The 26,837-nt window shown below is 44.8% G+C and overlaps 1 protein-coding gene across 3 annotated transcripts in view; it reads left to right on the top strand.

Annotated features, from left to right (window-relative positions):
- The window catches only part of RYK (receptor like tyrosine kinase), a 126,433-nt gene that overhangs the window by 33,793 nt on the left and 65,803 nt on the right, over positions 1-26,837 (top strand). For all 3 annotated transcript variants that reach the window (XM_066598098.1, XM_066598100.1, XM_066598101.1), the window contains exons 2-6: positions 13,430-13,551; positions 15,550-15,649; positions 23,548-23,682; positions 24,795-24,854; positions 25,564-25,708. In XM_066598098.1, the coding sequence (XP_066454195.1) occupies positions 13,430-13,551; positions 15,550-15,649; positions 23,548-23,682; positions 24,795-24,854; positions 25,564-25,708 (562 nt within the window). The remainder of the gene's footprint in view (positions 1-13,429; positions 13,552-15,549; positions 15,650-23,547; positions 23,683-24,794; positions 24,855-25,563; positions 25,709-26,837) is intronic.

Consider the following 26,837-nt stretch of genomic DNA (forward strand, 5'->3'; position numbering starts at 1 on the left):
GCTCAGGCTCGTTCTTAAGCTGGGTATGAGAAGTTTTTCCCAAACTTTACATGAACTCCTAAAGCTCCTCTCCATCAGATGTTTGTCTGAGAAATGAGTTGGTTGTGGACGGGCGTAAGTCGTAGTTGTGACTCCGACGCTTTACTGTTGAAAGGAAAGACCCAGCGTAATGTACAAGTGGAATATGTCTGCCTCCTCACATGAGTGAAATTACAAGGGTTATCTGGTTATCGGACAACATGCCCTCTTTAGTCCCTCTTTTAAAATAACAAGGGCATTTGTTGTGACAGATGATGTAGAGGGACTTGTTTGGGTAGCGCCAATTTATTCCACAGCGCTTTCAAGTAATTTATTACTGCCCGGCAAGCTGGGTACTCATTTTACCGACCTCTTAAGGATAGAAGGCTGGGTCAACCTTGAGCTGGCTACCTGAACCATTCAAGGATTGAACCCTCAACCTTCAGGTTGTGAGTGAGAGCTTAGGATTGCATTTTGCTGTCTTAACACATTGCTTTCTGAAATCTTTGCATCATGGCGCTCAGGATGTGAGTGCTGATGACAGGAGAACAGTGATGCTGCAACAACACACGCCAGGACCACAATAGGGTTGCAGCGCTGGATCACAGCGACGGGGAACAGGTAAGTACTGCTGCTGGTTTTATTTTAGCAGAGGGGGCGTTGTTGGCCGGTAACTTTAATTCTTCTCTTTAAATCAAAAACCCTCCCTAATTCTCTCCCATCCAGATATCAGACTATATCTATATAGGGATTTGAAGCTCCGGTTTGTGTAGAGCCTGAAATCCCCTTTATAGTCCTAGTTAAATGATAAAATAGAACTATCGCTATGGAGATCTGTCCTCATATGGATTTATTCTGCTCTCGTTGAGCTCTACGATAAACCCTTTTTTGGTAAATGTTAGTGGTGGCTGCTGATAGCCAGGATTGTAGATTATAAAGGGAGCAGGCTGTAATGTATTGTTGAGGACTAGAGCGTTTACATGCAGCTATGATCTGCCTCCAATTAAAGGGGGTATCCAATTAAACGGGTTAACACAAATAAGTGTGTGATTGCTGAGGGTCCAACAGCTGAGACTCACAGAGATGAGCTTCACAAGTTCCCCTAGTGAGTGGGGCGGTTGTGCACGTCTGACTGCTGTGCCCGTCACTGTCTGAGTCAGGCCTCATGTTTGCTGCGTATTGGCAAAACACTGCGGGTTTCTCCACGGCATCTTACCAGTGTTTGTAAGTACCGAGTCTGCCGGCAGAGCTTGTGTATGGCTGCGAGTGTACTGCATGTATAGGGCTCACGCTGCCTGCTTCACACAGAAAGGCCTCGTTTCCATGTATTTTTTTTATCACTTTTGTTTTCCAGTAATACCAGAGCCTCTTAAGAAACCGATGCCACCATTACATAGTTGTCTTTGCCACTGTACTTGCCCGCTGCAGCCGTAACAATTGGTGCACCAATTGTGCCATCACTTGTAGGGGTAGGACAAGGTGCTGCTGTGCCAGTCGGAGTGTTGCTGTCTGCCTTGGTTATCTTCTCCAGCGAGGAGGGAGGAGTGGCGCCTTCTCATGACGGCGAGCGGATCTGTAGTTTTGCGTGTTGTGGCATACACTTTTCCCTGCACTGCTGGATCAGAGCTCCCCGGCTCCTGCATGCGGGTGTTTTGGCTTGTCTGGTATTCCTGACCTGATATAACTCGTCTGGAGGATCACCCGTGTGTTATCCGTCTCCGTGTGGATGATGGTTTTCTTCTGTTCTTCCAGCGCACATGACTCCCACAGTATGGCTAAATAAGGCAATCAGATGCTTGACGTCAGCCGCACCGAGCTCTTCTGTTCTGCACTGGGGGATTATTAGTGAGGCGTTAGACACTTTACATAATGTTGTGTTTACTGGTAAATCTCATTAAGTGAGCTAAGAATTCCATTGATGATTTGGATTGTTAGGGGTCAAATTGTAGGTTACCCTATCACAGGGTTAGTCCCAGATCTGACCAACACTAAATAAGAATTCCTTTGTTCTAGCAACGCCTATTGGAAAAGGAAAATCAAAATATTAATCTCCCACAGGCGTGAAAAATTTGTAAAGAAAGCTGAAGCCAGCATCCCATGACATTAACCTCTTAGGCCGGATTCCGCATGCAGAAACTCGCAGCCTATTCCGGCTGGTGACCCTGTGTACCTGAATCCTCCGTATTGCGTATGACCGCGGTAGCATTAATTTTTTTTATTTATTTTTTTTTCTTGACTATTTCCTGCATGTCGCCAAGCGATGATGCAGGTACCCGCGGCCCATACGCAATATTGATGATGTATGGGCTGCCGGTCAGACAGCCTACATTGACTTCAATGGAGGCGATTCGCACTAAATCAGCATCAAAATGGAGCATGCTGCAATCCCCCCCCTCACTGCTCGCAGAATATGCAATTCATATTCTTGTGCTTTAAAATGCCCACGTTTTGCCACGGATCCTCTGCATGGATTCCACACGTGTGAAGCTAGCCTTGGTGATGGCCAATTCACCTTATACTGACCTCACTAATGGGCTTTAAATCTGCACGTCTTTTTAGGGTGGTGGCTTAGCTGACTACTGACAGCCAGAATCCTGCTCTAACTGCCAGAAGATGAGATTCCTCAGATCCTTGCAGTTGAACCACTTACTTGCCACAATCCATAGCACCTGCAGCAGAAGACAGGGGGCGGAAGCTCTTTCTGTCACCCATCGGCACCCTGCAATGCAATCACAAGTTACCAGTGGGTTTCCCCGGGCATATTATCAATTTCTGCAACACTTCTGCCCTATTCAGCAATTCCAGCAACCAGATTGGTTCCGATTCACAATTCCAGCAACCTGTTTGGGTTGGCTGATTCAACCTGATTGGTTGCTTGGGTTGGCTGATTCAACCTGATTGGTTGCTTGGGTTGGCTGATTCAACCTGATTGGTTGTTTGGGCTGAAGTGTCGCAGAAATTGATAATATGCTTCCCCCAGCAGCCTGACAAAGCCCTCAATGTTTACCATGTAACTCAGCCAATTAAATCCCACCTCCTACTGAGTCTAAAGTCTCATTTAGGTGGGACAACAGTTGTCTAAAGGACTGCATGAGCGCTGACGTCATTAGCATGTGTGCAGAGCGTTTAGACTTCACTGCTGGATCGTGGGCTTCACCTTCTATATAAAGTGGGGAGCGTTCACACGCCACAAGACGCCCGCAATCCAGTGATGGTTTTTATGTTGCCTGAAAGTCAGCAATAACGAGCAGTGAATGAATAGTAAACTATCTTCTTTTTGCATTTTCATGGGACGATTATCTCACATTTTCATTCTTTTGGAGCGATAATCGTCCCGTGTCCGTGGCCCTTAATACTGTCTTAGGCTTAGTAGAAATGCACTGTATTAGTAATGCAGTGTACTACCCTAGTGATCGAAGGATCACATCTTGGTGAACGGCGCGAAAATAATTTTCAAAGGTAATGGCAGAATTGTTAATTTTCTTTAGTTTGCCTCCCAATAGAGCATGCTAAAAAGCAATCCCAAAAGTCACATGCAACTCAAAATAGTATCCATAAATACTACTACTCTTCCGTCAAAAAACAAGACAGCGAGTAGCTCCGTTCCCTGAAAAATAAAAATGATCTTCGAATAAGACTGCAGATTAAAAAAGTCTATATAAACCTGGCATCGCAGTAATTGCGCTGATCTAGATAAATTATCGTAGTGGTGTTGCCAAATGGCGGATGCGGTAAAAACAAAACCTAAAAACAATGGCGGAATTTCTGGACGCTTTTTCTATCAAGGGATCAGTGTGAGATGTGGTCTCAAGGCCGGCGGCGGTAGTGTCCTGCAGCTCCTTTCATTATGCTGGGAGTGGTTGTTCAAATGTGTGACCACTACTATGTTCATTCCTGGATGCACTGGACCATTCTTCACTGGATTGGTGGGGGTCAGGGATGACCTAAATCTGTTCTCTGTTTTTTATTTTTTACTATTGAGGATTTATCCGTAGAATAGACTAACAATAGTTGATTGTCGGGGATCTGCCATTTGAGATCCCTGCCAGGAAGCTGATGTCGACGTGGATGGTGCTGGAAGCTGATAGCGCTGTCTGTATCGCGGTGGTTCGGTTTGGCATTACAATGGGAGCTGTGTAGTGCCACACTGGGCTGCTGCTATGTTCACAGTGTTACCTGCTTCCGGCGCTGTCCACACCTGACGGTGGACCTGGGGATCAGCTTACCAGCAGGGAGACCGAGCAGCGGACCTCCACTGATTAAACTAATATTGGCCTATCCTGAGGATTGGTCATCAGTGGTCCTGGAAAAAACGCATTTAATTTTGTGGGAAACCCATTTAAAGTTCAGTTCATACCTCCTTTTAAAAAAAACTTGCAATGGAAAACTTGTAAAATAATGGAAGGTCATATCTGTCACCTGATAGACCCATCTTTCCATCGAGGAGTCCCTGATTTTACTGACCAAAATAACACTGTGTGCTGTGCTATGTTTTCCATTATTTATGATGGAGCCTGAGAGGTGTGAACCGAGCCTACAGGGGTGGTCCACACAAGGAGATAACGCACTCCTTGACTCTTCATTCCTCTGACAAGGCCTATTCGCTTGTGTGCCATGAAAATGTATGTGCAGTTTTTCATTTGTTATTGCTAAGCAATAGAATGGGAAAAAAATGAAGTCTTTCGTTTAGTTTTGTTCCTTTTTGAAATGCGCAGAGCTCCATCCGTGACCATCGGATATAGCTCAGGTGTGGATACATAGACAAGTCCCTCCAGCCCTCATCGGACTCGATGTCTTATCATGTTCCCAGTATGAGCCGAGGACGAAGCGGAGGACCGTGCAGAGGTCAGACTATTAACAGTTCATTCCTCGCTGACCTCTGCTAATCCAAACAGTCCTTTCCCAGGACCGGCCTGTAATCCCCATTGTTCCAGCACTATAAATCTAGAATAACAGAGCCGCTGCGGCCCATGGAAGCGCTGCAGGAAGGTTGGAAGCGGCGTGCGCTGATGAGGAATGTAGTTGCCCTCCTGGTGCTGCACATATGAAAAGCCCCACTTCCTGCAATGAAATCAATCTCATTCAGGCTAATTCAGGAAACCGATTCCAGCTTAATCCATTCAACACGTTCTTCCCTTGTTTCAGTCTAATTTGTTTAGTCGGTTCCATAATGAAAAGCACTCGGTGTAGTATTTGTTTCCATGTCTTCCTTGACGTCCGTCCTAGAATAGCACAAGAATGGAACGTATCACTTCTACCAAGATAGCTGATGTTTTGTTCTCCTGCTATAGTAATTAGCTTAGTGTGTGTGTGTGTGTGTGTGTGTGTGTGTGTATTTTATATATTTATTTTTATATTGTGTGTTTTGTTTTGTTTTTTGTTTGTTTTTCGAAACCCCTCAAGTACCTCCAGCAGGTCATGTTTGCAGGATTTCCTTGGGATTGCCTGAGTGATGTCATTATTGTCTGTTTTAGGAATGACCAGCCTCTCTATAGGATATCCTGAAATCATGACCTGTTGGAGAGAAGTGCTGGCTGGACTTGAGAGACCCTGCTGTGGGGAACACACCGGAGTGAACCCCAAACCTGGAGCATGCTATATTTTTGGGAGGAAAAAAACAAAACAAAAAGCAAACTCCAAAAACAAAGCGATAACTTTCACCCGATCATTTTGGTTGAAACCATCCACTTTGACTAAAAAGGGATTACGGACTTTTTGAACGGATGATCCATCCTCCGGATAGGTCATCAGTAGTTGATGGATGGAGGTTCGCCGGGGTGTCTTAAACTTCCTGCTGCTCCTATGACCAGGGCGCTCCCTTTGATTTCAGCGGGAGTGGAGCCGGCGCTCCCACTGGCCACTGAGGATGAGGTTTGGCCCGCTGTAGTGACATTGGACCTGCTGATCAGCTCATATACAGGGGTCCCGATTCCCATTCATCCAGTACTATAAAGGGGTATTACAACATTTCAAAGTGAAAGTTCTAGGCGATAAGATGTAATTTTGTAAGGCAGCGATATTGCTCTCCCGGTGGTGTCCTGTGGCTACAACCTGTATGGCTCCCCCTGGTCGGGCACGCTCAGTGCCTTCACATTCTGTTTGTACGATCATGAATGCGCACCCCTCAGTACCTGGCAGTGGGGCATTGTGGGAGATGTAGGTTTTGCACTCCCCAGTTGCCATTTTAAGTAACCATGTGGTTATCTGAAGCTTGCGGGAAAGCAGCGGGGACGCAGGTCAGTTAAAAACTGTGTGGGAGTTCAGTTTGGTGGTTTAGCTGGTGTTCAGAATAATGTCAATAAGTGGATGTTTTGCCCAGTCTCCAATATAGCCCTTTAACCCTACACTAATGTATATGCCCAGCTTTACTGTGGGGAATGGAACAAATAGGGGGTTACATGTAAGAAGTTGCTGATTGACTGATGGCAGTTGGAGTAGATTGTATTGTAACCAGGGATGTGGGGTCAGTTCGTCCGGCTGCACACTAACGGGCTGGATTCCGAATGCAGGATCCTGCGCCCAGCCGGTCACCCCACGTACCTGCCATTTTCTCTGCTGCGTACAGTCCGGACAGCTCACCGGTGGACGTGCGTGGTATCGATTTTTCTTTCTTTTTTTTTTCAAACCCCTGCTTTTCCCAGGGTCATCGCCTAGCGATAATGCAGAACCGTGACTTTTCCACAATGTCAATTGCGGTGGAGTGCAGTTTCGTGTCTTGTCTGTGAAGTAGCTGTCCCATCCGCTGTTTGAGACATCTATGATGGAGACTGCCTCCCAAAATCTGTTTCTGGAATTATTGGGCTGACAGGACAACTCCTCCATACACAGGCGCTATAGACCGTAACCCCACCGCCTTATCTGCAGCCGCTGGCAGATGCCCTGTTCACGGAAGTTCAAGAAATCGTCTAATTTAAGTATACAAAATTGTATTTAAAATTTTAAAGACAAAAACTCAAATTTCAAAAAACGTTCTGTTAAGGCCAATGCACACGGGTGGATTTGCATTGCGGAATATAGAGCGGGTAATCGCCTCCGGATTCCACAGAAAATACTGCCCATAGCATGCAATGTAAAAGCTGGCTTCCACGCTCGTGAGTTGCAGAGGGAAAATCGCAGAATGCTCTATTTTGAGCCGGAATCCATGTGGACTGCTTCCATTGAAGTTAATGGAAGCCGTCCGTCCCGTGGCCCTTCTGCAATCATCATTGCGGAAAGAGCGCAGGATCTGTGTCATTGCCTAACAATGGCGCGGTCACATCTGTACTGCACATGCGCGATGGCCAGCACATCCGCAGTAAGAGGAATCCATACAGGCCGAGAACAGGGTCTGATTCCGCTGCGGGATCCGACCCGGCCGTGCGCATTCGGCCTTACTCTTCAAGGTTATGTGTGCATGTGACTTTCCATTTCCAGAATGTTGGTGGTGAAGCCTGTCTGATATCATTGCCCGGACGCTTCAGACATCTGTTGTACCCGGTCTATATGATAGGATCTGCTAATTCTAGTGTGATGTATGTGGATGTCTCACATGGCCGAATAACCTTTCCAGCTCACTAGATAAGTGGCATCAGATGTGTTTGACAGCTTCTTATCACAATAATAGTTGCAGTCTCCATTATTGGTCAGGGATGCAATAACTGCTCATTAGATTATAAGCTGTGTCTGCGGATACGGGCCGCAGCAGGCAGTCGTTGCTGCAGATTATGTGGTGGTTAATATGGCTTGTCACCTAGTGAAATCATATTAACAGTTTCCCCCGGGCTCATGTCTCTGTTGTGTAACTAACATGAGCCGATAAAAGCTTGATTTAATGGCCGTCGGGCGCCCTGCCAGGTCAAGCCTTTTATTTGAGGTGCTTTGCTGAATATCTGGGATTTCTTTGGGGAGAGGAAACCTTTCACCTCCACAGCTCTGGGGTTGTGTTCATTGCCCCCTTTCACAAAGATTATATTAAAAGGTCTGATATTAACTCAGGTAACTTCCAGTAGGTGGTGCTATGACAGGTAACTTCCAGTAGGTGGTGCTATGGAGGCATTATTTCATCACATATTTGCATAACTTTTTCCCATGGAGCATTGCATGGCCTATAGGATTCCCCATACCTTGGTGCTGTGTCCCTCCACCTTCCCCAGGCTCACACTGATGAGGCGCAAGAGCCCCCAAACTGCATGCATATCCTGTTTCAACTTGCATCACTGGTTTTGTTGCAAAGGCCTGTTTGAAAGCTCGTGTATTAACCCTTTCCAATCCAACTTCCCTGCACACTCCCCAACTCTTATTTATATTGGCAGGAGAGCCCTTTTTGGTTTCCTTGGAATTACTCAACAAAATGCATAAAAATGATTTTTACTATTTTTTTCTTAAACGTCTTCAGTCAGTCCAAGGCTTTGTGCCGCAGCTGAATAGTCCTAAAGAAACGGAGCGAGGAAGAGGAGGGAGAGCTGGATACTAATCAGTTTTCCATCTCTCATTAATATGCCAAGTGTGGGAAGGTGCGGCGCTGGAAGGATGACCTCAGCCTTCACAGTATCTTGGCGTGGGGAGTGCAGAATCTTGATTTATACTCGGAGCAGTCACTAATCGTCTTACGGGCTCTCCCTTTGTATACGTGTTTTGCAGTAATTTTGAGACATTTTTATGTCGCCGTGTAGTGATATATTAGGAAGGCGCGACAGACTGAACATATATAAGCACTCCTACCCGAAATAGAAATAAAACCGGTTTTATTATTTAAAGGCTGTCATATTGAATCATATTGTGCATTCACATCCCTAGGGCTGTCTTACACGAGCGGATGGTAATTGCGTGTATGCGAGCTGGTTTTGCTCGTGTAATACACTGTACCAATATCACATAGGCGGCCATGTTGCTTCTCCATCGAATTGGGTATTTTGTGCTGGCAAAAAATCACAGTATATTCTGGCCTGGAGCGTATTACGGTGCATACAACATGGTACATGGCGATGGGCAGCCCGCTGTCCATACGCGATGGCATTGCGTTTGGTGCATGTATCTCTCGCAGTCTGCATGCTGCAAGATAAGCTTGTGTGAGCCGGCCTTACTGATCGGTATACACTGTCCTACAAAAAGTAATTGGGCACCTGAGTAAAGGGCTCATTCACACGACCGCGATTTTGGGGCTTATTACGACCGCCTGACACACGGTGAATGGAGTCGATGAAAGTAAATGGACTTTCATTGATCTATTGACATTAGCGTATAAACACTAAGTGTGGATATGTGCCAGAAATAAATTGCAGCATGCTCTATTTCTCTGCATATCCCGCAGCGTGAGCCCTCTACTTTGTAGGAGCAGCTATGCAGCGCTGTCCATACACAATACATTATGGGAGTTGGGGGGGGGGGGGGGTTTATACGTAACCCCGCTATTTAAAAAAAAAAAGTGTCACACTATGCATGACCGTGTGCGTGATATACACCGTGATGTACAGTACATTCACTGCCCTACGCGGTCTCTGCCGGCAGACCTGGCATCACACAGATTGGTTAAACGCTGCAGGACACCCGCTGCAGCATTTTACACATGCAGCCGTGTGAGTTAAGGCCCATTTAGACCCAAAGACTCTTGCTCAAAATTCTCTCAAAGCCGTCTTTTGAGTGAGAATCGTTAGGTCTAAACGCGTGGCCATCGTGCAGTTTTCATTAACGATTCGCTCATTGTTGTCTTTCAGCAAGCTGAATGACAACAATAAGTCTTATCAGGACTGTGCGCTGCATTCTCAGCGGGATGCTGCTGATACTATGGTTTCAGCTGGTATCCCGCAGAAGACAGCGCTCCAGCTGTGTTCTGCATACCCCGCTCGGAGCACTCAGCTGTAGACCAGCTGAGCGCTCTGAGAAGACAACAGCTGTATGCAGAAGATAGCGCTTGTCTTCTGCATACAGTGTGAGCCTTCATTTACACACTAATGCAAAATGAATGCTCAGAACTCACTCAAACTACCGTTTGAGTGTTTTTTTTCTTTTTGAGCGATCATCTTGCCGTGTAAATGCACACAACGATTATTGCTCAAAAGATGTCTATTCAGCGATAATCGGTTTGTCTAAATGGGCCTTAAAGGGGTTGTCCCGCGCCGAAACGGGTTTTTTTTTTTGTTTAACCCCCCCCCCCCCCCTCGTTCGGCGCGAGACAACCCCGATGCAGGGGTTAAAAAAACAACCCGCACAGCGCTTACCTGAATCCCGGCGGTCCGGCGTCTTCATACTCACCTGCTGAAGATGGCCGCCGGGATCCTCTGTCTCCGTGGACCGCAGGGCTTCTGTGCGGTCCATTGCCGATTCCAGCCTCCTGATTGGCTGGAATCGGCACGTGATGGGGCGGAGCTACACGGAGCCGGCATTCTGCACGAGCGGCCCCATAGAAGACTGCAGAAGACCCGGACTGCGCAAGCGCGGCTAATTTGGCCATCGGAGGCCGAAAATTAGTCGGCTCCATGGGAACGAGGACGCCAGCAACGGAGCAGGTAAGTATAAAACTTTTTATAACTTCTGTATGGCTCATAATTAATGCACAATGTACATTACAAAGTGCATTAATATGGCCATACAGAAGTGTATAGACCCACTTGCTGCCGCGGGACAACCCCTTTAAGGCCTAAAAATCAAAAGTAGTGTTTACATAATTCATTGAAGTAGTATTTATTTACATTAATACTTAGTGGGGCTCCTTTGGCCCTTATGACATTGGATGCTCTCCATGCTATACTTTCTACTAACGTCTGATACACTTCAGCTGGTATTTCCCTCCATTTATTTGGGTGCCTGGCGAGTTCCCTCAAAGAAATAGGGACACTGTTCATATTTCTTGATCTAATGTTCCAGTTCATCCTGAGGATGCTCAGTAGGTTCAGGTCGGACTCTGTGCTAGTTGGTCCAATCGTGGAACATTCACATCCTCAAACCAATGCAAAACAGGGTTCGATTTGTGACAAGGCACATTGTCTTGTTGGAAGTATTGCTGACCATTCCCAGAGTATTGTTGCATTCTTATCAGCACACTATTGTCTAGAGTGTCAGAGTATACCTCCGTGTTCAGGGTTCTTGTCACTACAACCAATGGGACCATGTCATGTAACACATCCCCAGACCATAATGGAACCTCCTCTGTACTTAACTGTTGGCACAACTCACTCAGGTAAATGTCATTCCCCAGGTACCGCCGTCTGATGTGAAGATGGAGTAAAGTGATTTAGCACTTTTATAGAATCTTCTTCCATAGCTCAACTGTCCAATGATGATGCTCCTTGCAGCATTGTAGACAAGGCGATGCATCTTCTTTGAGAGAAGTTGCCAGACGTTTGCGGGATGAATGCAGGGAAATACCAGCTAAAGTGTATCGGATGTAGAAAGTATATTAAGGAGAGTATCTGATGTAATTGGGACCAAAAGAGGCCTCATTAAATATTAACTTAAGTAAATAAATGCTACTTTTGCTGCTTGTTCAGGTGTCCCATTACTTTTTGTAGAATAGTGTATGACCGTCATCCTGTTCCATACTCCTCCATATAACACTGGTATATCCTGTATAATACTGATCTCCACCATGAGTATATGGTAGTCCTACGTGGAGGCCGTTATGTATTGGGCATTGTACAGCAGTGTGTACGGTGTTGTCACTACAACTTGTTGGTAGACTTTGTGTAGCCTATATAGAAAGTTGCATTTTATGTCTCTTACAGCATGTTTGCAAAAGCGAACATTTTTGCACTTGTTGAAGTAATGCTGTGATGCAGTGTAGGCATTATATATACCGCATACAACATACGTGTATGCTATGCTTTGTGCACTTGTCTCCTGCTCTGGTATCTGCATCAGTTTCAGTTAAAAAACACAATATGACTGACATCGGTGACAGCGAACAAATACCATTGACCTTGTGATGGGTCCTTCAGACCCCTCTGTGGTCCATCGTTTAGAAAAATCGCAGTGCTATGCTACACGCAAAAAACGCCAGGGCATGTGAGGCAGATGAGAACGTGGCATTATTTGCTCTGTCTTCATACATCTTGCTTGTCCGCTTGTTTAATGAGTCTGTGAAAGTGGTTGTCCCATGGAGAATATTGTATCTAATTACATCCAGCCCATGATTCTTGGCTTTTTTTTAATCTTTGCATTTACCCTTCTTTAAATCAAAAGGTGTCCCCAGACATTTCGGGACTAATGATAGAGTAGCACCCCCTGCGGTCTCTACTCTGTACCCTCCTCAGTAAGTGCTTCTCTCTCTGCCCCACTGGATATGTGAAGGGATCTCTGGTGTAGTCAGCTGGCCACTTCTGACGTTGCTGTGTCTTCTGTGATGTTGGAAGAGCAGATGAGCAAGTGCTAAGAGGACGAGAGGGTGTTGCTGCTATTCCACGTGCTCAGCATCTCTCCTAACATCAGAAGGCTGTCTAGCATCGGAACTGGCTGATCGCCACACAAAGGGGATCCTTCCACATACCCAGTGAGAGCAGACTGAGCATGTGTGACCACCTAGTAACAATTACTGAGGAGGGTACAGAATCTAAGCAGCAGGTGGTGCTATTCTAACACTAGTTCTGGAATATCTGGGGATAAAAAAAAATATATATATTATTAGAAGTGTACATTATAAGGCTTTTTAATTGTGGGCTGGATTTGGCTATCATGTTGTTGGGGTGTTTGTGTGTGTGTGTGTGTTTTTCTTTTTTTTTTTTACCTGGAGCAGCCTTTTTGTAAGGCCGGACTCACACGAGCGTACTTGAATTGCGTTTTACGCACAAGCTGTACACATGGTATATCGCAGCAATTCAAATACACTGATTTTTCACTGTTACACTCACACTAGTGTTTTTTTTCTATTGGGTGTAATACGCGAGTAAAGAAGGCAGCATGTTGTATTTTACTTTGTATTACGTGCGAGAGGGTCCTATTCTCTATGGGTGTGTACTAAATGCTGTACATACATAATTGCATTATGTATATGCGGCGTCTACACAGCGTCGCTAAGTGACATTGTGGAATGAAAAGAAAAATTAAACTATGAAGACTGTGATGGCAGCATGCATGATACACCCGGTCATACACAGCGGTAAAACACTGCGTTATGTATGCAGCTGGTGTGGGCCCGGCCTAAGGCGTTAAACAGCGAATGTTCTGTCACTTACCGTATATTGTATGTGGATGTTTCCCATGCCTGGGCACAACTAGTCCTGTGGGACAGTGGGGTATGGGCCTGGCATCAGTTTTTGCCGATGAGCCACTTTTCCTGTATGATTTGATCTGCCCAGATATATGTTGGTTTAGAGACGAGGGTATAGAGCAGTAAGAGGACTGTAATATGCCGATTACTGGAGGCTCATCTTTGGGCCCACTATTTAAGCCGGTTTTGATCTATGAATGCTGAATCTCTGCTCCTTCTTGCATTGTTTAGGACTGGATGCAGAGCTTTACTACATCCGAAACGATATCATAAATCACCGTGCCCTCTCGTTTAACCTCATCATCCCCACCGAGACCAGCAGCCTCCACTTCAGCTGGCATTCTAAGTCTAAGGTACGTTTGGTAACTTGTGTTATGGCGCCAATTCACCATGTTCCTCCTTTGTTCCCAAGGGTTGTTCGAGAGGTTTTCTCTAAAAACTGCTCCATTAGAGGGAGGGAGCTGGGAAAGTCCCATGAACCTGCCGCTGCAGCCAATGACAGTTCAGTGATCATTGCTGAGCTCTGTCATTGGCTGCCGCCGCAGATTCACAGTACATTATCTGCTGACTGAAATCCATTGGTGACAATTCTGAAGGTCAACTTGTCCTTTTTTTGTCCAATGTCATTTTCTAATGTTGCTTGTATTAAATGGATTGGCTAGTTTGGACTATTGATCAGCTTTATTTAGAATAGGTCATCAATAGTAGATCAGCGGGGTCCCAGACGACAGACTGATAAGCTGCCTGCCATGCAGGAAGCAGACAGCTTTGTTCCCATAGCTGAAAACCATCTCAAAATGTAAGCACAGATCTATGTTTTAGTTTTTTTCCAAATTGCTGATATAGTTTTTTTACCTTCAAAGCCATGCGGTCATCTGCTGTAAATCTGCACATTGCTGCAGTTTTTGGCCTTGGCTGCTATGTGTAGACTCGCCCCGAATGCGCATCGGCCCAACCTTCTCTAATACACACTTGTATTAAACTGTCCGTACACCTTAGAAAGTTGTCAGCAGATGGTTTAATCAATAATTAGTCCACCAATCCCCCCGTAATACCCCCATACATACAGGTGTGTGCTCAGCTTGGCCTATTGTGTTCTGAATAGGGAGAGGGCGCTGATGGTCCTTCTGCACAAAGCAATCAATCATTTGAGTGAGCAATCAAGTTAATGCTTCGTTTGACTTCAAACGAAGTCCATTTACACACACTGATAATTTTGTTTTTTACATTTTTTTTTTTTTTTCACCATAGCTCGTTAAGACCACCATTAGTCTGTCAGAGTAATCTGGGAATGCTCTGTGATCCCCTTTTACATGGAATGACTGGCAAGTGATGAATGGTGCTTTTTACACCAGCACAAAATGAATGTCTGACCATAAGCAAACAAATGGTAATTCAGTCGTTTGAAATATACAGAGGTCAGCGTAGCGCTCCTGCGGTCATATATAGTGAGATATAAGATATTAAATGAGGACTTACCCGGTACTGCGCAGGGTCTTATACCAAGACAGGTCCTGCCAGCACCTCTCGGTCCAAAATTGCCTTAAAATTTTTGATGAAAATTCTTCCTCCACATCCACAGATTGGGAGAGCTGCAGGGTTCCTTGAGTGCCCCAAGGAGGAGACCCAATAAATTCCGGAAAATGGTAGAAAGAAAAATGACCCCAGCGCTCGCTGGAGAAAAATTCCAATATGTATGGAAATAACTAGTTTATTTTGCAGCCACGTGCATTGGCTGAAACGCGTTGCAAAATAAACTAGTTATTTCCATACATATTGGAATTTTTCTCCAGCGAGCGCTGGGGTCATTTTTCTTTCTACCATTTTCCCCAATTCAGTCGTTTGGCCATGTTTACACTCAACAATTATTTGTATTTTCGTGCGATTCAGCAGTTATTTAAACAATTATTGTTCAGTGTAAAAGGTCCTTAAGTCTCTGACAGACAATTGTCACTATTGCTTATCTCCCCTGAGATCAAAGGATCGGGCATAATGAAATCCAACATGTCCAATCCTTCTATTCCTCCTCGGCATCTGTTTCCAGTGGCTAGTTGCCCCAATACACATTAGAGGGTCACCTGGTCCCTTAATATTGGCGGGTTTGAACATCATCTGTGCCGACATCTTAACATCTGATTTTAGAACCTGCCTACAGTGGCCGATGGCATAATGTTCTTAAGTTTGTTCTTGGGGTAATGGAGTTCTGTTCTAATAAAACTGGGCACAGTAGAACTCCAGTGACCAGAGATGACTTGATAATAGTCTATAATACCCCGTGGGGGTGGACACTTTGGCAGGCTTTTTCCATACTAAAGTTTGATTTTTATTATTTGTTGTGATTTCTTTTTCAGGTTGAGTACAAACTGGGATTCCATGTGGACAATCCTTTGGCTATGGACATGCCACAGACCAATATTTCATTGCAAGGGGACGTGCCTCGCTCCTTGTCAGGTAATTGGCTTTCTCATGCATCATTCCTGCTCCGCATCACCAACATTAGATAGACATAGAAATAATATAACAATTATTTGACAATAGCTCTGGAGATTCTGGCTCCTAATCACATCCACATGCCTCCAGCACTTATACTGCGCAGCAGCACCACCTAATGGCGAGAAGGAGTTGTTGCATTACAATGTAATAGTTAAATATACCGAATGTATTAAAATACTTTCAGCACACTCATGCTATTGTTTTATAGGCGCATACAGACCGCACATGTTGTGCTTAATACAACCCATTGTGATACATTAACCCTTTCCAATCCGACTTGCCTGCCATTAACTCGTATTTATTTTGTTTGGGAAAGCGCATTGTGGGTTCTTTGGAATTACTCAACAGAAACACATAAAAATGATCTGACATGATGAATTTATTTGAACGTTATGAGTGTTTTCACATGGCACAGATCATTTGTAGTGATCCTGTAAATATATGTATATTGATATTACATATATTTATATAATAGGGCTCTATCTATCCAGTCTCTCTCTGTAATACAGTGCCATACAAAGGCATCCTAGAACTGCATTTAAACATGACAATTGTCACTCAAAATTCGATCAAACAAATGAATCTGGGCAATAATCATTCAGTGTAAATTCACAAGAACCGCTCCCTTTTAATCTACAGTTTAAGCTGACTTTCAGTCAGCTTAAAAACTACTGCTGGATTGCAGGCTTCTCATTCCTTGTAAACGCTTCCCTCTCAGCGCTTCCCTTAGGACATGGAGCGCTGAGCAGGAAGCCCGCGATCCAGCGGTGTAGTCTTTCTGTGTAACGCTCTACACAAGCGCTAACGACCTTAGTGATGACATCAGCGATTGCGCAGTCGTTGACCCAACTGTCATCCCGTGTAAAAGGGCTGTTAGTCCTCTATTCATGCAGGAAGTATTGTTGGCCGGTATAGGAATGTTTCCTCGCACAAATAGCTTGTTTTTAACTACATGTATGCGGTTGTGCTGCTAACTGCTATAGCTGTAGGTGGTGTACTTCTTGGTTAAATATACTCCTAAAAATGCTGGGATGAGTATTTTACTCTTCTGGAAAATGTTTTGTGAAACCTTTGAGTTTAAGGGTCGGCCCAGACGATCGTATGCGTAAAACGCTGCGTGTATAACGCTGTCGTATGTAGTCTTACATGTGCGGTGATGCGAAAATGCATTACACTTGCCTATAAAATCCCCTGCTTACCAGCGTAATACCAATCAGAGTTTCTTGCACGGTTACCACACTTCTCCTTGTGAATACAGCGAATATATGCGGTAAAATAGAACATGTTGTGTTTTTTTTAATTTATTTTTTAACACTCATATTGTAGACAATACGAGAATGCTAGTTTAACCCCTTGCGTAGCGGGTTTCCTACCACCCTGTCAGACCCACCAGGGCAGGTTTTTTAAAATGGTCTAATCATTGAATTTCAACTAATTTTGCAGTTGCGTCTCAAGAGCCATAACTTTTTCATTTTTCCATTGACACGGCCATATAAGGGCTTGTTTTTTTGCGGGACAAGTTGTGATTTTTTTTAAACAGGAGGGAGGAAAAAAAGAAATGGGGGGGGGGGGGGAAAGAAAAAAGGGGCCATGCCATTAAGGGGTTAAATAATGCATTAACTTCCTTCTCTGGGTCATTACGACGCTGACGGATACCACATGTGTGATTTGATTTTTGATTTTTTTTTTACCAAGTAAAGGGAGACAAGTGTTTTTATTTATTTATTTTTTTATAATTTTTTTACTTTTTTTTTTTTTTGTCCCTTTAGGGGACTTCCACAGGAACCCATCAGGAATCAGGACCCCCTGATCACTTTCCGGGGGTCCGATGGTGACAGCCCTTTACATGCTGCAGTGACAGCCCTTTACATGCTGCAGTCACATAGACTGCAGCATGTAAAGCGTTAACACAGCAGAGATTGGAGTTTTTCTCTGATCTCTGCTGTAAGAGCTAGTACCTAGCTGTCCTCTGACAGCCAAGCACTAGCTCTCCCTGCCACAGAGACAATCGGCTATGGTCTCTATGGCAACCTATAAACAAAGCAGGAGACTTAGAAGCAGGAGATTGCCGGCAGATCGGCAATATCTTCTGCTGGTTTTTCAAAGCCCTTGCACTGCTCTGTGTGGGTCTGTGCAGGCAGAGCACAATGTCACAGCTTGTGGCATTGTGCTCTGCAGCTCCCATGGTGATACATAGCCCGGAAATCTTCCGGGCTATATCGCTATGGGCAGTGGAGCTCATCCCGGAAAATTTCCGGCCGTGCCACTCAAGGGGTTAAGTGGGTCAATGAAAATGAATGTATTTTCATGGACTCCATTCACCGTGTATTATGTATGCATACACAATGAAATTACATTGGGAGTCTACCATAAGGGTTCTATCTCAATAAAACAAGGTGTATTAAAAGCTGTACTTACACGGTGAGTTTCACGTGGGATTTCTGTGTGCTGCGAGATGCTCAGAAATCTCACATGAAAAGAATCCATTATTTTAAAAATTTTAGTGCAAGAACAAAAAATTGCAACATGTAAATTTGAGGGCAATTCATGGTCTGTTTTTTTTTTTTTTGTTTGTTTTTTTTAAATCATTGAACCAATGTGCGAATTTTTTTTTTTTTTTTCACAAGCTTGTATGTGCAGCAAAATCATGATTTTTTTACCCCTAAGGCCGCCTGCAGACGAGCGGAAATCCCGCCGCGGGATTTCCGCCGCTGAAAGTCTGCATAGGAGTGCATTACAATACGCACTCCTATGCAGACGGCCGCGGTTTGGCCGCGCGAAATCTCGCGCGGCAAACAAACCGCGGCATGTTCTAATTTTCTGCGGGGCACGCACTCACCTGGCCGCCGGCTCCGGTCTGCGCATGCGCCGGCTGCACGGCAGCCGGCACATCAAAGAGCCGGGGCCGCCAGGCGCGGGTGAGTACGCGCTCGTCCCTGCAGGCTCTGGGGTCGGATCGCGCGGCGAGAATTCTCGCTGCCGGATCCGACCCGCTCGTCATGGCCTATTTTTCAAAAGCCATAACTTTTTTATTTTTCCGTCGACGCGGCCGTATAAGGGCTTGTTTTTTGCGTGGCGAGCTGTAGTTTTTATCGGTGCCACTTTTGGGTACATAGACTATATTGTAAAACTTTTTTATTTTTTTTTTTTATAACAGGGAGAGAAAACGCATCAATTCTGACAGATTTTTTTTTTTTTTTTTTTTTTACAGCGTTAATCATGACACACTAAATTTTTTCTGCGGGTCGGTACGGTTGCAACAATACCAAAATTCTTATATTTTTTTTCAGGTTTTTACACTTTTCTGCAATAAAAACCCTTTTTTTGGGGAAATCTTTTTTTTTTTTTTTTTTCTCTATAGCTGCATTCAAAGTCCTGTAACTTTTTTATTTTTCTATGTACGGAGCTCTATGAGGGCTTATTTTTGCGAGACGAGCTGTAGTTTTTATTGGTACCATTTTGGGGAATGTACGGCTTTTTTGATCACTTTTATTGCATTTTTTGGTGAGGCAAAATGCTAAAAATTAGCATTTTGCCTGTTTTTTAGGGGGTTTTTTATGCTTTTTGCCGTACAAAATAAAAGAGTGTTCAACTATTTGTACATGTCGTTACGGACGTGTCAATACCCGATATGTGGGGTTTTAATTTTTTTTTTTAACCTTTTTTATGCTAATATTAGAAAAAGCATTAAAAAAGGGGGGGGGGGGTTCCTTTTTTTTTTTTGTACAGTTTTCTTTTTTTTTTTTACACTATTTGAGTCCCTCTGAGGGACTTATAACACTGTACCGATGATCGCTGTCATAAGGCATGGCAGAGCTACTGCTCTGCCATGCCTTATCGCTTATACAGCGAGCATAGGCAATACAGGATGCCAGTGTCTGGCGTCCTGTTGCCATGGTGACAGGCCGGGCTCTCGCGATGACCTCGCGAGAGACGGCCGGAGACACAGAGGGAGCGCACGCTCCCTCTGTGAACTTTCTCTGCCGCGATCTACTTAGATCGCGGCAAGGAAGGGGTTAACAGCGGGGGGCGCATCTCCGATGTCCCCCCGCTATTGCAGCGGGACGCCGGCTGTGACTGACAGCCGGCTCCCGCTGCGGGATAGCGCGGGATCATATGTGATCTCGCGCTGTCCCCAGGACGTACCGGTACGTCCTGGAGCGGGAAGGGGTTAAAACAATTTATTTTTATTAACCCTTTCCAATCCACTGTCTGAACGTCTAAAGACATTTTGATTGAAGGCTGTACAGCACCGATGTTGTAAGACGTCCGGCAGGGTATTCATACTGTATATTACTGGACGCTCTGTTGTTTGGGGGGCCTCTCCAGCATGTCACATACCGCAGTACTGGCTCTAGCCAGCAGACGGCGCCATTGTATAATGGCAGAAAGAGCCCTTGAAACCAAAATGTAATTGCAAAGGTTTAAAGTATGTTGCAGACAAACAAATCTGCAATGTACAATGAATATCTATGCATATGACTCAAGCGTGAAATGAAAATTATGAAACCTTGTGATTGAGACACGTAGGTCTCACATAAACAGTCAATTACAATTCACAACAGCATTAACACTTTTCAAGTTTGACTCTGCTCGTAATCTACTTTGCAACTATCGCAAGGATTAATGATCTTAAGGCTGATTTAGACACAATGATTCTCGCTCAAAGCCATCTTTTGAGCGATAATCATCATTTCTAACTACACTGACATTGTGCAGTTTTCGTTAAGGAATTGCTGATCATTCTCCTTCAGCATGCTGAAAGATCAGTTATCGGGGATTCACAGCGGGGGATACAGCTGATACTATTGTTTCAGCAGTATCCTGCTCCCCGAAGACAGGTGGGGTATGAAGGACAGAGCGGTCCAGCTGCGTCCTTCATACCCTGCTCGGAGCGCTCTGCTGTATAACAGCCAGGTGCTCCGAGCAGAGAACAGCTGGATACAGAAAACAAGCAGCCCTGCTTGTCTTCTGCATCCTCCGCTCGGAGCGCAAAGTGATTACTCAACGTTTGAGAGATCACCTTGCGCTGTAAAGGCACACAATTATCTTTCAAAAGACACATTTGAGCAATAATCGTGTCTAAACCAGGCTGTAACCTTAAAGGGGTTGTCCCGCGCCGAAACGGGTTTTTTTTTAATTCAATAGAACCCCCGTTCGGCGCGAGACAAACCCGATGCGTGTGTTACAAAAAAACAAAACACGGATAGTACTTGCTCGAATCCCCGCGCTGCGGCGACTTCTTCCTTACCTTGCTAAGATGGCCGCCGGGATCTTCACCCACGGTGGACCGCAGGTCTTCTCCCATGGTGCACCGTGGGCTCTGTGCGTTCCATTGCCGATTCCAGCCTCCTGATTGGCTGGAATCGGCACACATGACGGGGCGGAGCTACGAGGAGCAGCTCTCCGGCACGAGCGGCCCCATTCACCAGGGAGAAGACCGGACTGCGCAAGCGCGTCTAATCGGGCGATTAGACGGCACCATGGAGACAGGGACGCTAGCAACGGAGCAGGTAAGTGAATAACTTCTGTATGGCTCATATTTAATGCACGATGTACATTACAAAGTGCATTAATATGGCCATACAGAAGTGTATACCCCCACTTGCTTTCGCGGGACAACCCCTTTAAGGCTGCCCGTCCATGGGCGGGTTTTCATTGTGTTCCCTGCGGCTGGTGCATAGCCGTGGGGAGCGCAGTAAAAGCTCTCCATAGCATTGCTATGGAGAGCGCTTTTCCCCTGTCCACGATCGGAGAATCGTTGCGATTGTCCGTTCGCGGCCAGCAAATCGCAGGATGGGGGGCAGGGGAAGACGTTTGTCATCTAGGCTGATTTATAGAAGGGTTTCTAGTCTGGAGATTTATTATTAGTGATGGGTATGTTTCTAAAGTACCTATGTTAGGTGGTCCTGATGGTGTTGTATAGCCATCTGCTTGTTTCTTAAATTCAATCCATGGTGACCATGTGTTCAAGAACTTCGCTCTGGTACCGCTCTCCCAGCTTATGAGCTCCTCAAAGCGGAAAATTTGCTGTATTTTGTTTTCCCATTGAGTTAGAGAGGGGGGTTCCTTGTTTCGCCACGTTAAGGGGATGAGTAATTTGGTTACAGTTAGTAAGATTGTTGGCAAGTCGTCTTTCTTTGGGGTAAAATTTTGGGATGGGAGCCACAATAATACTTCTTCTGGCGTCAAATTAAATGAGGGTAAACAAATTTTATTGATTTGGGAGATTTGCTTCCAATAAGGGTCAATTCCTGGGTCGTTCCACCAAATATGAGAGATGGTGCCACCCTGGAGGTCGCATCCCCAGCAGCAATCAGGTGAAGCTGAGCGTAATTTAAATAGTTGATGGGGTGTTTTATAACATCTTGTTAGAAGCTTGAATGAGCTTTCTTGAATCCAGATACATTTTGAGAAACCATGGGAGTTGCTCAGGATTTTGTAAAGTTTAATTCCTTTCTCTATTCTCTCAGGAGCCACGGTTTGCGCGGTGCGGAGTCTAAGAGCACCGCCTTGTGAAGCTTAGAGATTAATTTTTTGCAGTTATTCGGGAGTGATAAGTAGGATTCAAACCATAATGGGTCCCTTAATTTATTATGGTGTAGACCAAAGAATCTTGAGAGAGATTTATATAGATTCAAGGCTTCTAAGAAGTTGGATTTATAGCAAGGGTTATGGGGTTCATTTTGTTCTAGTTTGGTGATTTGGGAGCCTTTTAGGATGTCATGAATTGTCATAAAGATTCTATTCCAGATGTGGGATACTGGTAAAGATTTCTTCTCCATAATGAAGGGTATTGGGGAGGCTGGAGTGAAGGGGGCAAGTTTATCAGACCCTGTTCCAGTTTGACGTAATTCTCTTACTATCTTGATCGTCGCATGAGTGGCTGGGCTTATTAACTTATGGGTTTGTATTTTTTGGCTAGACCAAAGGAGATAGTGGTCCTCTGTGTTTAGGAAATCTTTCCATGCGGAATGATTGGAGGTTTGTGTTCGGGTCTACCAAGGAGATCCATCTGGCAATGTGCATTGCCCTATTGTAGTTTTGAGCATCCAGGAGGCAATATCCACCTTGTTGTTTCAAAGTCATGTGGTTTAATCACAAAGTGTATTGCATCAAAAAAATCACATCCGCATGCTTTTCACTGTCCTGCGGACGCTAATGCATCCCCATGGGCGGCTTGATTTGCAGATCTCCCGTGTATATATGGGAATTGTGTGCATGAGCTGCACAACTGTCTCAACAGCTCCCTCTGCTGGCTGCTCACAGGATGCATTAGGGTGCCTTCACACTTGCGATCGTGATATCACTGCGTTTTTTTAAACGGAAATGTCAATAGCACTTTCTAATGTTAAAAACGCATCGCACATAAATGTGCTTTGTGATTTTAGTGCGATTCGTTTTTAACGTTAGAAAGTCCCATTGACAATTGCGTTTAAAAAGAATGCGGCGATATCACGATCGCGAGTGTGAAGGCACCCTAAGCCTGCTGAATTTACTGCAGGGCTTTGTTACCCACCGCCGTTCTCTGCACGTAACGCCAATGTACTGTCAGGTTTCTTCAGCTCCGCTTTAATAGGATCTGACAAGTGTTACCAACAGGGGGCGCCTCTTTACAGAAATCTTTCAGTTATGCTTTAAAACCACCACAAGTTGCAGCATTGCTTTTGGCAGCTGATGTGATGTTAGTAGCTTGTTGTGTTTAGAAGTGACTTGACCTGTGTGCCCCACGGGCGCTGCCAGGGTTGTGTTTATAGTTTCTAGTCCCTTGTACACTGGCAGTGTGTGTGCCCGGGTTACATCTTACACCCGTCAGTGTGGGCATTAACAGTCTTTGCATCTGTTTTCTTTGACAGTCTTCAGAGTGGATCTTTTCTGCTCGGGAAAAATGGAAACGGAGATCATGCTTGTCATGCAGCTCAACATAACCATCAGCTCCGCCAAAAACATCACAGTCCTTAACTTCAAACGGAGGAAAATGTGCTACAGAAGTAAGTGTGCCCTGATCTATAATGATTAATCCTAAATGTTAAAGGGATTTTTCCAGCTCTTAAGAAGTAGTCTTTACACAGGATGGGCCATGAATAGCGGATTGGTGGGATACAAGGACTCTTGGCTTGTGGATAGGGCTGGAAAAACCCCATTTACAGACTTACTGTCTACTCACAAGATGAAACGGCAACTTGTGTCTCCTACTTTGATAAGACCTTTCTAGTTGGCACCCCTAAAAGCAGAGTGACACCAGACCGTTCAGGGTGGTGAAGTACATTTACCTGTGCTCTTTTTTTTTTTTTTTTTTTGTGAGGATTTGATGATCGCTACAACCACACACAGTGCTGCTGTTTTTTAATTTCCCACTTTTAGGGAATTTCCCACTTTCATGTCCACGGCATGCGATGATCTTTCATGCTGATTTCTATAGAGGATGCACTGCTAGTCATCAAATTGATTTTTTTTTTTTTTTTTAATTGCTTGCAGGAGTTTGCGGATTTTTTTTTTGCGGAAAGGTATGCTAATCCGCAACCCCCACCTCCCAGGCTTTTCCCCGCCTCCCTAATTGATTTTAACCTTCAAATCCGCAAATGTATTTGCGGATGCACTGCGGATCATAAGCCCCCATAGAGATGAATGGAGCACATCCGCACGTGATCCACTGTAAAATGGAGCATGCTGCCATTTATTATCCGCGCATCAAATAAAAACAAATTCGTAGGTTTGTGCGGACGCCTAATGCTTCCCTATGGCTGGCTTGATTTGCGGATTTCACTAGCAGGTGCCATGCCCGGATTTCGCAAATCAAATTCGTTCGTGGACATTGGGCCTTGAGCCCAGTTCTGCATGCATGCACACATTCTTCCATTTGCCCCTTTCTCTTCAGTTGGGATGCCCAGGCATAAATAGTAGTTTCCTAAGGTAATCTTGGAACACAGAGCATGCACTACGTCAGTGCAGAACTACAACTCCCAGCATGATGCATAATCTAGAGAGCCAGAGGTTGAAGTGTTGGGGTGTATCATGTCACTGCTTGTTCAGATACGGGTGGCTGTTCGCTGCTACATGTGACACATGACTACTTTTTTTTTTTTTTTCCCCCCCCCCACAGAAATTGAGCCAGAAGTGAAACCCCCAATCTCTCCAGACAGAAACAATTCAAGAAATCACTGTAAGTATCATCCACAACGACTTTCTGCCGTGTAACTTTGTAAATACATAAGTGGCCAACGGAGCAGAAGGGTGCAGTTTTGAAATGACATTTACGACTCCTGTAAAACACTGCATTATAACACCCATACATCTTCCAAACTGTAGCAGTCTGTAATACAGCACCTCTACATGGTCCTTCCATCCTGTTCAAGCATGGCCAAGATGGGAATATCGTTGTTTACAAGGTGGTCAGAATGTCTTGGTTACAGAAACGGCCATGTGTAGCTGGGCTACACTTTTCATAACTCCCATAGAAGTCAATAGGAGCTGCACTGTTTCCATCACTCAGAAGTTGCAGAAACACTGTAGCTTGTTGTGCTACACAATCTGCACAACTCCTATTGACTTCTATGGCCGTTTTGAAAACTGCGTAACGAAGCTCTGTGGATGTGCTGCACAAGTTTGAGATGGGAATCGCTCTTTGAGTCTGTGGGTCTGAGCGTAGCCCCGTATGCCTCAAGCATAGGTTTGCTTTTTTTTTTCCAGATTCTGTCCAATTCTGTATAAAAAATAAAAATATCACCTGCCATAATGTTCCCAATAATTGTAGGGCAGTTGTGTCTGTAAGGAGGGACTGTGGCTTCCTAGTATGCGGGACATAGTTAGTATGGTGGCTGGGTTGCTATCCTACTTTCTTCCTGACTCTTGCCTGTTCTCACTTCTTTCAGTTGATCCTGTAAATGTAGCCCCTACAACCTCCACCCGTGTCTTCTATATCAGCGTTGGCGTTTGCTGCGCAGTTATTTTCCTGGTGGCAATCATCTTGGCTGTGCTGCATCTTCACAGCATGAAGAGAGTGGAGCTGGATGATAGGTGAGACTTTGTCCTCTAGGTGGCACCACTGACTAATGTTACAGTCTGAAGAATTTTGGTAAACCCGCGTAAATGAAGTGCAATGGACGTCTGTCGGTTAAACAACTGCACGAGCGGGTGACGTCACCGCTAGTTGTTGGCACTCGTGCACAGCGTTTAGACGGGCAGATCACCGCTGACTTCTTGCTCAGTGCTTTACATTCTATGAGTAGCGCTGAGCAGAGAGTGTTTACATGCAGCGAGGAGTCAGCGATCCAGCGATGATTTTTATACTTGTTGAAAGTGAGCGGAAAACTTATAATTGGCTTAGCAATTAGATATAACTATTATTGCACATTCCTGTTTGTTTGAACTAATTTTACGCGATAATCGCCCCGTATGAATGGCCCTTTAGTAAAATTATATTATTATTTTCTTTTAATGAATGGCTTTACTATAAAAAAAAAAAAAAAAAACTACTGTAGGGGCTCCTTTCCACTGGCGAGGTAATCGCACGTTTTCTGTGCGATGCGGCAGTGCGAGCTCTCGCAGGAAAGTCCCACACATGTTCTATGACAACCTTTCCACTAGCGATGTTTAAGGGCAAGCTGTGATGCGAGGATTAAAAATCGCAGCAGGGGGACAGTTTCAGCGTTTTTTGCATTTTTCTATCCTCCATAAAGTGCAATGGCAAAACAATTGCTTGCGATTTTAACACTGCGATTTCCCCCCCCCCCCCCCCCCCCCCCCACGCGCTTTCGCCAGTGGAAAGGGGCCCTAAGGGCTCCCACACACTTGCGTTTTTTTAACGCTGCGTTTTTTTATTAACACGATTGTCAATGGGACTTTTTAATGTTAAAAACGCAACGCACCAAAAATGCAAGTTGCGTTGCGTTTTTAACATTAGAACGTCCCATTGACAATCGTGTTTAAAAAAAAAAAAAAAAAAATGCAGCGTTAAAAAAACGCAAGTGTGTGGCAGCCCTAATGTATTCGGGTTTTCCGCCTTCAGAGGTGTTGTGTTTACACTCAGAAGAGCTTCAACTTGGAGCTCCAAGTGTGTATATAGGCATCAGTGGTATTGGTAGTCTCTCCTCACCCTCGTATGCCAATTGAAGCTGGCACAGAAATCAGATTGCTGTAACTGAGG

Source organism: Eleutherodactylus coqui, chromosome 1 (assembly GCF_035609145.1).
Source record: "Eleutherodactylus coqui strain aEleCoq1 chromosome 1, aEleCoq1.hap1, whole genome shotgun sequence".
In the NCBI taxonomy this organism is placed as follows: domain Eukaryota; kingdom Metazoa; phylum Chordata; class Amphibia; order Anura; family Eleutherodactylidae; genus Eleutherodactylus; species Eleutherodactylus coqui.